Source organism: Rosa chinensis, chromosome 2 (assembly GCF_002994745.2).
Source record: "Rosa chinensis cultivar Old Blush chromosome 2, RchiOBHm-V2, whole genome shotgun sequence".
Lineage (NCBI taxonomy): Eukaryota > Viridiplantae > Streptophyta > Magnoliopsida > Rosales > Rosaceae > Rosa > Rosa chinensis.
The window spans coordinates 3,649,537-3,662,755 of NC_037089.1; the positions used below are offsets into that span (position 1 = coordinate 3,649,537).

The window sequence follows — 13,219 nt, forward strand, 5'->3', positions numbered from 1 at the left end:
AGTGTTGAGATACATAGATATATATGATATATCCCACGGTATTTTCAAACATTATTAAGCACAATTTTCCCTACTTTCCTTCTTGGTCGATTTTTGTGAGAGACCTTGACCAAAAAACATTGGTAAATTTATTACATATATAGATGATATTTAGTGCATTTTTAATGAATTGCGACTTAACATGAGGCATACGAATATGAAGAATGTAAAAGGCGATTGTGTATATGCTTACGTACATTTATGGTTTCACCATTTCGTGTAAAGCCAAAAATCCAAACTCCAAATTGTAAACTCTATATATGTGCTATATTAAAAAGTGATAATTATTTTAATGTACGCTTTAGACACTGTTATATGATATATACAGCATGCAAAATAATTGTCAATAACAAGGATACACACGCGTAGGTACCAACTTTTACTGTACGTGTCGCTATATTTTTTAATAGTGACAGCTCCTCAGACACTCAAATCGTGCTTTGACACGGCCCTCACGTAGTGTGCTTTTTACCCCCAAAATTAGTGTGTTTTTTACCCCCAAAACGGTTGTGTCACCCCGTCCTCCGTTACTCACTTTAAAACAACCTAGCCCATAGATAGCCTCATTAATCATGCAATCCTTACATCACCCCAATCCTACACAAAAACCTCCACCCTCACAAAATTACCTCCTTGCCACCCCTACTTCCAACTCTTGAATTGTTTATCGGACGGCTAAGGGTATACGGGTGGAGACAAAACTCTGAATCATAGGGTCAAAATAGTCAAAACACTCAATAAATATTAGCAATACCACTATTTAGTATGGACGGGTCCGATATAGAAACCAACCGTAAACGATGGCTATATTGGCACCCAGCGCAGAGAAACGACGGTGTGAGCGTAGCGAGCCCAACCGAATTAAGCGCCCCGTTTTATTATATACCAAAAATATTACAAGGAGTCTCGAGGAGACCAAGCACCTTATTTATAGGGATCTTTGGGGCTAGCCCCAGAGAGACAAGAGCTCTCTTCTTTCTCTAACTCAAAGCCACCAACAATCCCGACACAAACCAACTCTGCTTCAGGTGAGTCCAGCAATGGCGTTTACTGGTGTTTCAATGTGCGGCCAAGAGCAGCTAGACTTGTCCAGAGACGGCAGCCACTACAGTCTCTCCACCGGAATACTGCCGTCGCTCGGCGCCAGGTCTAGTAATCGGAGAGTCAAGCTCAGCCGGTTTATTGTTTCGCCTTACGACCGGCGATACAGGTTCGTCCTTGGTTTTCTCTCTGAATACTTCCGTCGAACGATTCAGAATCAGTTTATTTATGGTTAGTTATTTACTACTGGTATATGTTTTACTATATTCAGGGGTGGTTGGATAATTGGTTTGACTAAACTGGTTTACTGCGATTTTATTTTAATGCTTTCCTTTTCTTCTGGCTTTGTGTTTCGGAGAAGAACGGCATTGAAAACTCGGTGACCGCCTGTGCATGCTTTCGTTTTCGTGTTTTAGTGAAAGCGTTACAACTGGTGCTCTGTTTTTTTTTTCTTTTTTTCATATTTGTCTTCTTCTTTTCGTTTCATTGGAGTTGTAGTTTCTTTGTTACTTTGCTTTCTTCAGTTCTTGTTGATTCTTCTATCGTTTTCCGGTTGAGAAAAGACGACACTGAATCTTCAGATTTGCCTTTTTCAGTGATCAAAAAGATTTATTTGTTTCTGCTTTTCCCTTTTGCAGTTTTTAATTTATTTTTCTTTAAGTGTGTTTTGCTTCAATGCTCTCTGATAAACGCGGTTGTTAAGAAAAAGCTTTTCACTGTAAAATTCTAGAGACTAATAGTGTCATTCTTTGACTTCAGATTGTTTGCTCTTTCTTCATATTGATTTTGAACCAAACTGAAATTGACATATCAGTTCTTCATATTTTATGACATTCAGTGTTCTTGTTTGTTTTTGAAATAAAAAAGAAGGTTTCTCCAAGTCAGAGAAGAGCAGTTCCAAATTGGAGTCCTCGAAAGCATTCTTTTTGACTTGTATGGAAAGCAGTCAGTTTGGTTTCATTTGTTGGTTTCTCGGCAAATTCTGATTAGGTGGAAAAGGAAACCAAGTCAAGTTTTGATTTGGCTTGTCACTGGACCATGACATGCATGATGTTTTGAAATCTGCATTAGTTATCTGTGATTTTTGATTTTCTACTAGTTCTGGAAATTCTCTACTCGGTTTGACTAATATGATGCAAAACTATAAGGTGACTGTTCTGTGAGTAAAAAAGATATCTCTTGTTGCTAAAATCGGCTCAGATTAATTTGTTATTTGCAGAATTTGGGAGACATTTCTTGTTGTTCTGGTCATCTACACTGCTTGGGTCTCCCCCTTCGAATTTGGCTTTCTTAACAAACCACAGGGACCACTTTCCATTATTGACAATATTGTCAATGGCTTCTTTGCTATAGATATTGTTCTTACATTCTTTGTGGCATACCTGGATAAGGCTACATATCTACTTGTTGACGATCAAAAGAAGATTGCTTGGAAGTACGCAAGTACGTGGTTGATCTTTGATGTCATATCCACAATTCCTACTGAACTTGCTAGGAAGATTTCCCCTAAACCTTTCCGGTCATATGGCTTTTTCAACATGCTCCGTCTTTGGCGTCTTAGAAGAGTTAGTGCTCTATTTTCCAGGTACAGGGTTTTCTTCAATTTAGTTGCGGATGGGGCAGTGCAATTTTCCTCTGTACTAACTTTGCATTATTGTGTTTTAACAGATTGGAGAAAGATAGGAACTATAATTACTTTTGGGTTCGTTGTGCAAAACTTATTTGTGTAAGTATTTCTAATGATTCTAACATGAGAAAAGTGCACTGCTTATGCTGTACCATCTTACTGGGATTTGGATGATCTTTCTGTAGGTCACCCTGTTTGCAGTTCACTGTGCTGGATGCTTCTATTACCTTCTTGCAGCCCGTTACCGTGACCCCAAGAACACATGGATTGGAAAAACAATGGAAGACTTTCTTCATCAAAGTCTGTGGATTCGATATGTGACTTCAGTGTATTGGTCTATCACTACACTCACAACCGTTGGCTACGGAGATTTGCATCCTGTCAATACAAGGGAGATGATCTTTGACATATTCTACATGCTTTTCAACCTTGGCTTGACATCATACTTGATTGGAAATATGACCAACTTGGTTGTCCATGGGACCAGTCGAACACGAAAATTTGTTAGTAAAATCTTGCTTGCTTTGTGGATTTGGTGGAAGAAAATTAACAAAATGTGAACTCATAATTCATGTTGCTTTTTCTTCCATCTGTTTTTTCACAGAGGGATACCATACAAGCTGCCTCCAGTTTCGCACAGAGGAACCAACTGCCTGTTCGCCTGCAGGATCAGATGCTTGCCCACTTGTGTCTGAAGTTCAGGACAGATGCAGAGGGACTCCAGCAACAAGAGACTCTTGATTCACTTCCGAAAGCGATACGCTCAAGTATTTCACATTATCTGTTTTACTCTCTTGTCGATAAGGTGTACTTGTTTCATGGGGTTTCAAATGACTTGCTTTTTCAGTTGGTAAGTTCAAACCAATCTCAAAATTTCCATTAAATGCTTATCTTACAGTGAACTTTTCAGAATATGTTCTGTAATATTTGGCTGATTCTTTTTTTTTCCCTTTTCAAATCAAAGGTCTCAGAGATGAAAGCCGAGTACTTTCCTCCCAAAGAAGATGTAATATTGCAGAATGAAGCACCAACAGATTTCTACATACTTGTCACTGGTGCTGCGGTAATAATTTGATCTTTTGTTTTCTTATCAATTTCACAGGCATTATTCATTTTCCTGTTCTTTCTATTCTAGTTTACTTTCTGAATAATGTACTTATTATTTGAATTGATTATCAGGATTTAGTGGTTCTCAAGAATGGAGTTGAACAGGTAAACTCCAATATCTGAACATGATGGACATGTTTCTACCTTTCATTAATGTTGGTAGCCGTGATGGTTAAGAGTCTGACTGCCTTATTTAACTAATTGCAGGTCATTGGTGAGGCAAAAACTGGTGATCTCATTGGTGAAATTGGGGTACTCTGTTATAGGCCACAGCTTTTTACCGTTAGGACCAAAAGATTGAGTCAGCTACTCCGGCTGAACCGAACTACATTCTTAAGCATAGTTCAAGCTAATGTTGGGGATGGAACTATAATAATGAATAACCTCCTCCAGGTCTGTTAACATGATATAACCTCCTTTTAAAATTTCCTCGGTTTCTATTTTGAATGGATCTTGACATGCTACACTTTTTCAATGGGGCAGCATTTGAAAGAGGTCAAGGATCCATATATGGAGGGAGTTTTGCTGGAGACTGAGAACATGCTAGCACGTGGTAGACTGGATCTACCTCTCAGTCTATGCTTTGCAGCAATTAGAGGAGATGACTTGCTGTTGCATCAGTTGTTGAGACGGGGTTTGGATCCGAATGAATCAGACAATAATGGCAGAACAGCTCTGGTGTGTGAAATCTTCCGCTACTGATTCTATAATTTCCTAGTATACAAAATTCTGGATATGATTTTCTAACATTAACTTTCACATTTTCTATGTAAAACCAGCATATAGCTGCATCCCAAGGTAGTGAGAACTGTGTGCTTCTACTATTGGACTATGGAGCACTTCCTAACAGTAGAGGTACGACCAAGGCCTTTACAATATAATTAAACCATCATTATTAAACTTTATCAGTAAGTTCAATCATACTAGTGCTAGAAGGTTGCTCATATTACTTGCATTTGGCTTGATATTGAGTATTCTGTGAATGTTTCAGCTCCCCACCTAGAAGAATAAATCATATAATAAAACACAAAAAATCTTTTTAATTTAGAGAACTTTGCCTTGTAGTGAAATAATGGTCCAGTTTGTGGACTTTTAGGGATGTTGCTTGCATGGTCTTTTAAGTCCAGAAAGAAACATAATTCAGAACTATTCTATTGGTATAAAATTCCAGTACAGATTCAATATTTGTAGGCATATATGTTGCAGCTATGATAACTCATGCATTTGTTTTAGTGCCATGTGTGTGTGTGGGTGGGTGGGATCTAATTAAGTCCGAAGTGTTGACCATTGGGAATTGGCCTAACCTGATTTTGTTCCACTCTCTCATACATCTATGACTTTAGTTTTTCTTTCCCTTAAGAGTAAGTTAAAAATATTATGTCTGTTGACTTTCCTAATCAATCTACCAACTATATCATACAATTATTTGCTTCATTTTCTGTTCTAATATATTATACCAGATCATACCTATTACCAATATAGTTGTATTAGAAAAACCAGTTGACTTCATAATCTGATCCAAAACAGCTTCGTCATCGCTTTTAATACACAGGAGTGCGCGGGAGGCATGCATCTGCGTCTCACTTCATGCTTTACTAAGTAACTTGATTAGTAAAATATAAAACCTATTTGAGTCTCTTGGGGATCTGGTAATCTTATCCCAATTTATTTAATATATTATCTTAAAGATGGAGTCCCCTATCCTCTATATTTTGTCAAACATGCTAACAAGATTGCAAGAATGACAGATATATCTTCAAAGGGAAAGCTTCAATGTTACTTCTTGATAGTGATTCGATCTCGTGGTTTGTGCAAATAGATCTTTGTGGAGGAGCTAAGCAACAAATCAGAATTCTTTTTCTTTTTTTTATGACATGATTTTCCTAAACTGCCGACATACAAGTTGTAACTTCGTATTATATAAGGTGAAATTAAGAAGTCAATGCATAATGGCCTGGTTTTGTTGTAAGAGTTGTTTATTCCTGTTGACTATATGAAATCAATTGCAATTCGTTTTTGTGAATGCATGAACATGTATTCTTTTTATTTACTGGAGATTCAACAAAGGACTTAACTCTGTTCTATGATTTACAGACTCGGAGGGAAGTGTACCACTTTGGGAGGCAATACAGAAGGATCATGAATCGATTGCCAAACTGCTGATGGACAACGGGGCAACTTTGACTGTTGGGGATGTTGGTCACTTTGCTTGCACTGCTGCTGAGCAAAACAGGTTGGACTTGCTCAATGAAATAGTTCAACATGGAGGAGATGTCACAGCTCCTAGAAGCAATGGAACCACAGCTCTCCATGTCGCAGTGTCCGAAGACAACATTGAAATTGTGAAATTCCTTTTGGACAAAGGGGCAGATATTGACAAACCAGACCTCCATGGCTGGACCGCGAGAGCTCTAGCCGACCAACAAGGACATGAAGAGATAAAGAACCTTTTTCAATCTGGAAAAGAGCCCAAAGCTCAATCTGTTATCACCATTCCTACTGTGCAAAAGCCTGGAATTCGCTTCCTAGGGAGATTTACAAGCGAGCCAAACATCCATCCTCCTTCCCAGGAAGGCTCATTTCTAGTAGCAGATGGGGGATCATGGGGTCGAAGCCGCCCAAGGCGTAGGACTAACAACTTCCACAACTCACTTTTTGGGATGATGTCAGCTGCACACACAGGGGAGAAGGATTTGTTCTTCTCCTCAATTAGGGAGACCGTCGAAACCACTCCTGAGGGTATTGGGAGTAATCCTAACCCTGCTAGAGTGACAATTAGTTGCCCTGAAAATAGTGAAGTTTCAGGGAAACTTGTATTACTTCCTGCCAGTTTTGAGGAGTTACTCGAGGTTGGTGCTAAGAAATTCGGTTTCACTCCGGCTAAAGTTCTGAGCAAAGATGGAGGAGCTGAAATTGACGATATAGAGGTGATTAGAGACGGTGATCATCTTATTTTTGTCAGTGGCCAAGATGAACCTCAAGAATGTACTAGCGAAGATACTCCGACTAAAAAAGATGTGTAGTACATGCACGGGAAGAACATTTTGTTACCCTCTTCCTACTCTTGGTACCACAGACGACCAGAAGATTAAGATGTTGGGTTGAGATGTGGATTAAGAAAACTAGAAAAGAAGGAGTGGGTAACCTCTTTTTCAACATTGATGGTTGATCATTACTCAATGACATGGACATGGCACTTCCAGTTTCTTTGGTTTCTTTTGGATGTAACACCTTGGACCCAAAAGAGGTCCGAGAGAGAGAGAGAGAGAGAATAGGATGTGCAAATATCAATCTGACAGCAAATGTACATAATTTTGTCTCAAGAGAAAACTTCTTGGCGACTTTTACCTTGTCCAGTAAAGTTGTTCTACTAATATAAACTCTTTGCCGACAAAATATTCGATGACAGTTGTTTTAGAGGTGTTATGGGGGCGCTCATGCCATGTCAAAACATCTTACTCTACCTTGCAACATCACCATGCTTCAACAGGTCTCATACTCTAAGTCGATATCATCCCAATTTTTACAAGATTGAGCCGACATTTCTATAATCCTATTCCTAGTCACTCCTACTGCACTGCCGAAACAATTTTAACTTTCTTGATGGCTTGGGATTTTTTTTTTGGTTAAATTTGAGAATATGAACAATATGATCATATACAAATCTTTCCAGAATTTCACGCAACCCGTATTGAAAGATATGTTCAGATAGGTCTATCATGCGTTCCACCAACAGTGGCTGGCGCATGGCATTAAATCTCATATTGCAAGAAATCCAAGAATTCCTACCAGTATGCCCGCGAGTTTCAGCAAGAACACCGAAATACGTCCCACAACTTGATTGTTTAACAGGAAAAATTTCACCAATGTTTTGAAGTTCAAGGTTTTGACCAGAACAACACAATTTACAGCCTTGCGGTTACTTTAGGACAATCCTCTCTCAAAAACGTCATTTATGACCACTGCAATCTAGAGCAGAATGACATTTTAGTGAATACATGTATGAAACTATTCTTTTCCTTCTCTGCTCCTTTAGAGTTACTGTTACCGAGTATAAATATACATCACGGGTGTCATATTCTGATACATTAAACACTCAAAGAACGCCTCATTCACTACAATAACTTGAGCATTTTCAGACGCTCTTCATGTTCAGGATCCAACTTTGGTGGGGTGTAACAACCATGAAGGTCCTCCACTATGTACTCCTGCAAAATGTTGAAATTATAAACTATAAGCACGCTTCCGTTTCTGAATGATACATTATCCAGAAGTTAATAGTTTTCAGATAATAGTTCATGGAAAACTACTGAGTGTCTGCAACCAACCTTCGTGAGTTCCCTCTTGGTCAGGATGTGGTAATGTCTCTGCCAGATTCTCTGAATAGCCATAGTAGCAGCCAGGAAACCATAAGCTATGCCAAGAATAGCAAAGATGACAACAAAAACAATAACCAGGGCAAAGCATGCCTCCATAGACGCAGGGAAACAATCCAATATTCCCCATCCATAACAACAGTTCTGGCAGCCAGCCATCCGTGGGTCATTGCTATTGAAGGCTGAACAGTGTAGTATAAGCCCAAAAAACCCAAGCAGCACAAAAAACGCCAAGACCCCTGGTAACAAGTGCACAAAGCAGCAATTCAATACAAGTCAATAGATGCAAGAGATTAAAAACAAATGCAAAACTAGTAGAAATAGAACCCTGACACTACTGATGAGTAACACAAGTGACAATTAGCTTTCACAGATTCAAGTATTATAAAGGATGAAATGACAAAAGGCAGCAGAACTGCTTGTGCATGAGGAGGTATGCCATATGCATTAGGTGGCTGTCGCAGAAAGAATAATGGACATTAAGGTCTTCAGAACACAGTTATTGTCGATATTACTCAGCAATGTCCAAATATTACTTCAAACAAAGGGGTAGTTGTATTTGTAGGGAAAGAAAATGATAGATATCATGATTGTCTTTATTCATGTCAGAAACCATTTCTTTACCTCAAGATCCACCATTCTGCCACTTAACGATGCAGTATATGAAGTATAACAATCTCCTGTATTATGACTTTTCTGATAATAAGCATCTAGAATATAAATAACTTAATCCTGAGTTGTTAATTGGATACTAGAGACTTGTGAGCACCAGATCATTCAAACATTTCAATGAAGCAAGGAAAAATAACTACACCACATTATTTTAATAACAGTTTTAAGGTGTAAGAGTTTACCTATGCAATAATAAAATGGTATAGGGTGTTTTGACAAGATACGATCCCAACCATCACTGAATGAATTCCTGAAGGCGCCATCTTTGTCCATCAGATATGCAAAGCCACCAATTGCAGTAATTATCTGTAAAGTAATTAATCAGAGAGGGGTGGGATTTTTTTAGTTACCACTTTCTTGTTTTAAATATAAAGCATTCAACTATAAAGAAGAATGCTTATCATAAGAACTCCAACAGAATATGAAAGTAAAAAAATAAATGAATACCATCCAGTATAAACCATTTCATATAACATAATGTAAAGAATGATCGCTTACTGTTTGTACAGCCACAAATACAAGGAAAACATCCCTTGCCACAAAAATTCTGAATTTTATTTTACGCCAAGAGTTATCCTCATATGATTCAACTCGAAGATGAAATTGGGCTTTGCAAGTTGTGCAGTGCGAGAAAGCAAATCCTTCCTAGAAAGAGAAAAGCAAAGTTCCGGGGAATAAGTTCAGGCAATTAGAAAATATCATACCATTTCCTCACTCTTTGAGAGAAAAGAGTCACCAAATTCCGAAATGAGATACTCTAAAGACAAAGGTTATTTACCTTAACAGAGCGCCAGTGATCAAGACAGGAGCTATGCACAAACTGCTGTGTGCCTTTGCACAAGCATGGTGAAATCAACTCATCCCCTGTGAAATTAAAAAGGTTGAAAGTAAGCAATAAAACATTTGCATAAGCGGATATGGCTAAGCAGCAAAACTGAGTGCTAGAGATACATAAACATTAACCAGGGTTCTATTCAAACCCAAACTCAGCTAAACTCAAGACCTACAAAGAACAATTCCTATAGCCGATAAAGATTCGTAAACATCAAAGCATCAGATCATACACATTTCAACTTTCAAACGGATCACATTACTGCAAAAGGTAAACACCAACATAGACAAGACCGGACAAGCCTCTTCCGGCCCTATATATTTCATCTTTAAATAACATCATTCTGCGAAACATTACATCTTCTCGCATCAAAAACAACAACAAGATACAATCTTTCACATTTCCCAAATCCGGAAGCACCGAAAAACAACACAATCTCATCAAAGATCCGAAAATGTAACAGCATGATCAGAAGAAAATGTAAAATCTTTAACCCGAAAATTCGACCTGGTTCAGCATCGCTTTCAAGGCAAATGCGACAACAAGCAATAGAGGAGCCATTCTCAAGGTCTTCATTCCTAATCTCACTGGAGCTCGCCGGAGACGACGACTCATCGTCGTCGTCCTGGTTGGTGTTCTGTAGCAGAGGGTCCAAGTCACTACTAGGGTTCGGTTCCCGTTCCGCAACAACTGGTTCTAGCTGCACTTCCCCCTTCATTGATCGGCCTCAGAAAACCGCTCAAACCCTAAAATCAACCCCCAAAATTACCAATCAAAAAACCTTCAAAATTCGCCAAAGGCAACATAGAAAAAGGGTTCAATTTGTTTCACTTCGAATTTCAATTATCAAATAAAATTGACATTTTTTTCAATATTGATGACAAAAAAAATATTAATACCTGGATTTCTGCAGAGAGAAACGATCAATGGAGAAAATCACAAACCGGAGACCTGAGGAAGACGAAGGTGTTTGTTTGGGAATATTGGATAGCGGTATTTCCTAGACGACGTGCCGTGCGCGCCTGTTAATCATTGGCATTTTACTATATTGGGAGCCCCACCAAGAATTAAATTTGGGCCGGGCCGCTTGACCCGACTAAGTTTTCTGTGACATCCCAAAAGTGGGTCCCTCCCACACCCCTGCGATTTCGTGCCAACGAGAAATCTACGTCCTCTCGAAAACCTGTCAGCTCAAAATCGCAAGGCTTTTTGGGTTACAATTGTTGGTTTGTATAGTAGAGCAAAAGCTTCGAGCAATCCAAAAGCATGAATTTATAAACGGAAGAAAGCCTATTGTTGTACTTTCCACAAGTTTCCTAGCAGAGTGCCGAAAAGGAAAGGTAATATTTAGGAATAAATCCTATTGTGAGAAGGGACGGATTGCGAGTATATATAGGACGATATCAATTGAAAGATTAGAGAAGACCTCGAGAGAGATCATATTGGCCGGCGATAGATTTCAATAAGAGAAGTTAACGACACCGATCTTCTTCTTCTTTTTTTCCAAGTTTTCGTGAAGTTCAATATCAGCTGGCGCCATGCGAGGTGGTGATAGAAACCCGGCCACCAAAAGAAAATACAATAGAATATCAGTACCAACTTCCTCTGATGGCTTAAGAAGATCGAAACGATTAGCATCGAGAAGACCATCACGAACCAATATTTATGATATCCCAAAGCAATTATTAGTTGAAATCCTTTGCCGACTACCTTGTGCTGAATCTGTATATAGATGCAAGAGTGTGTCAAAGAGTTGGCGCTCACTCACGTCGGATCCATATTTTGTCGGCCGTTTTTTGTGGCTCCAAAGAGATAACCAAACCCTAATACCTGGTACTATTATCAACCAGAATGGGGATGAACTCCATACCACAAATTTGTTTGCAAGATTGAGGAGATTCTTCAGCTTGAAGAAATTATTCGTGCTAGCTACATGGAACGATTTGGTTCTCTGTTACCATCAGTGTGATTATGAATCAGGCATTGATTATCACATCTGCAATCCAAGGACCAGGCAACTGGTTAGTCTTCCTCCGATCCATCGCTGCAGTTGCGGCTGTGTGCTTGCTGTGGGATTCATCTGTGAGCCATACTATAAGGAAGGAGAAGTCAGACCCGCCGACAATAGTGATCAAAACGAAGAAGAACAAAGGAAGGTAATTAAAATTGATGCCGAGTATAAGTGCAAGGTTGTGAGAATTCTTCATCCTGATGACCAGGAAAAACTTTGTTTCGAAATCAAAATTCAGGTCTTCTCTAGTGAGATTGGTGAGTGGAGAGAATCACTAGTATCATGTCCACGCGGCTTTATTTATTCCAAACTCACGTCCAGATTTGGCTTTGCTACCAATGGAATGCTATATTGGCATGCTACGGATGGTGATCTGCTTGGGCTGGGACCTTTGATGATCAACAACAAGAGTAGTACCAGTACTTGTTCTAGTACTACAGCTAATGGTGATTCGGGCTATCAATTTCATGTTATTAAACTTGTTCGGCAGGAACATCAAGATGAAGATTTACGTTCTTCATTTTATAACCTTCAGGTGCACCGTGGACGTCTGCAGTTGGTGCAAATGGTGAAGAATGAGAACTCCTTGGGAGCTAGGCTATCGGTTTGGGAGTTGAAAAAAGAAGAACTAGAACAAATGGCGGTACAAGGGGGTGGAGAACTGGGTCAGAAACACCGGAAAACTTATAATATAATGGACCAAGTATATTATCATATACCTACTTCGCTGGACTATGTGGGTTCTGATCCAAATGATTTGGATACATGTTTTGTCACTCTAAAAGATGATCATCATACAGTTCCTGTCATTTACAAGTGCAACATTCACACAGGAGAATGGTCCGAGATGGATAAAACATTTTATGGGCAACAATTACAATTAATGCTCCCATGGTGGCCTACACCAGTTCCTACAATTTCTGTACGCGTTCCCATGCCAAATAGGAATACTGGGATCAATGGGAGTGAGGAGGAGGTTGCTGCGCTGAAGGATAACGGACCAACTGATACCTCTGATGGCTTAAGAAGATCGAAACTATTAGCATCGAGAAGATCACTGTCAACCAATATATATGACATCCCAAAGGAATTATTAGTTGAAATCCTTTGTCGACTACCTTGCACTAAATCTATTTGTAGATGCAAGTGTGTGTCGAAGAGTTGGCGCTCACTCACGTCGGATCCTTATTTTTTCGGCCGTTTATTGTGGCTCCAAAGAGATAACCAAACCCTAATACCTGGTACTATTATAAACCATTATGGGGATGAACTCCTTACGGCAGATTTGTTCGAAAGATTGTGGAGATTCTTCAAACTCAAGAAGAAGATGAAGAAATTACAAGTGCTAGCTACATGGAATGACTTGGTTCTCTGCTGCACATTCAAACAATCGTATCTGCATTACTACATCTGCAATCCAAGGACCATGCAACTGGTTCATCTTCCTCCGATCTTTGTATGGAGATGGGTCAGTGAGGCTGCTGTGGGATTCATTTGTGAGCCCAAGGAAGAAG

The 13,219-nt window shown here is 39.2% G+C and overlaps 2 protein-coding genes across 2 annotated transcripts; one reads left to right on the forward strand and one right to left on the reverse strand.

Moving 5' to 3' along the window:
* The first annotated feature begins 547 nt into the window (after nucleotides 1-547).
* Nucleotides 548-7,238, forward strand: LOC112185986 (potassium channel AKT1). Its single transcript, XM_024324332.2, has 11 exons — nucleotides 548-1,249; nucleotides 2,300-2,665; nucleotides 2,749-2,806; nucleotides 2,893-3,210; nucleotides 3,312-3,557; nucleotides 3,672-3,770; nucleotides 3,887-3,919; nucleotides 4,022-4,207; nucleotides 4,298-4,492; nucleotides 4,594-4,669; nucleotides 5,909-7,238. The coding sequence occupies exons 1-11, from the start codon at nucleotides 1,080-1,082 to the stop codon at nucleotides 6,835-6,837; spliced, it is 2,676 nt and encodes an 891-aa protein (XP_024180100.1). The 5' UTR covers nucleotides 548-1,079; the 3' UTR covers nucleotides 6,838-7,238.
* A 489-nt stretch (nucleotides 7,239-7,727) lies between these two features.
* Nucleotides 7,728-10,741, reverse strand: LOC112185987. Its single transcript, XM_024324333.2, has 7 exons — nucleotides 10,594-10,741; nucleotides 10,202-10,440; nucleotides 9,641-9,726; nucleotides 9,361-9,507; nucleotides 9,045-9,168; nucleotides 8,143-8,429; nucleotides 7,728-8,022 (listed from the first exon to the last, which is right to left on the reverse strand). The coding sequence occupies exons 2-7, from the start codon at nucleotides 10,410-10,412 to the stop codon at nucleotides 7,930-7,932; spliced, it is 948 nt and encodes a 315-aa protein (XP_024180101.1). The 5' UTR covers nucleotides 10,413-10,440; nucleotides 10,594-10,741; the 3' UTR covers nucleotides 7,728-7,929.
* Nucleotides 10,742-13,219: the final 2,478 nt, after the last annotated feature.

Excerpts from the sequence above, each read along its gene's own strand:
- LOC112185986 (XM_024324332.2), top strand. The coding sequence starts at position 1,080 with ATGGCGTTTACTGGTGTTTCAATGTGCGGCCAAGAGCAGCTAGACTTG. Across the intron at positions 3,771-3,886 it reads TACTTGTCACTGGTGCTGCG|GATTTAGTGGTTCTCAAGAA; the intron begins GTAATAATTTGA and ends ATTGATTATCAG. Across the intron at positions 4,493-4,593 it reads ATAATGGCAGAACAGCTCTG|CATATAGCTGCATCCCAAGG; the intron begins GTGTGTGAAATC and ends ATGTAAAACCAG.
- LOC112185987 (XM_024324333.2), bottom strand. The coding sequence starts at position 10,412 with ATGAAGGGGGAAGTGCAGCTAGAACCAGTTGTTGCGGAACGGGAACCG. Across the intron at positions 9,727-10,201 it reads TGAAAGCGATGCTGAACCAG|GGGATGAGTTGATTTCACCA; the intron begins GTCGAATTTTCG and ends TTAATTTCACAG. Across the intron at positions 9,169-9,360 it reads TATTTGTGGCTGTACAAACA|ATAATTACTGCAATTGGTGG; the intron begins GTAAGCGATCAT and ends ATTACTTTACAG.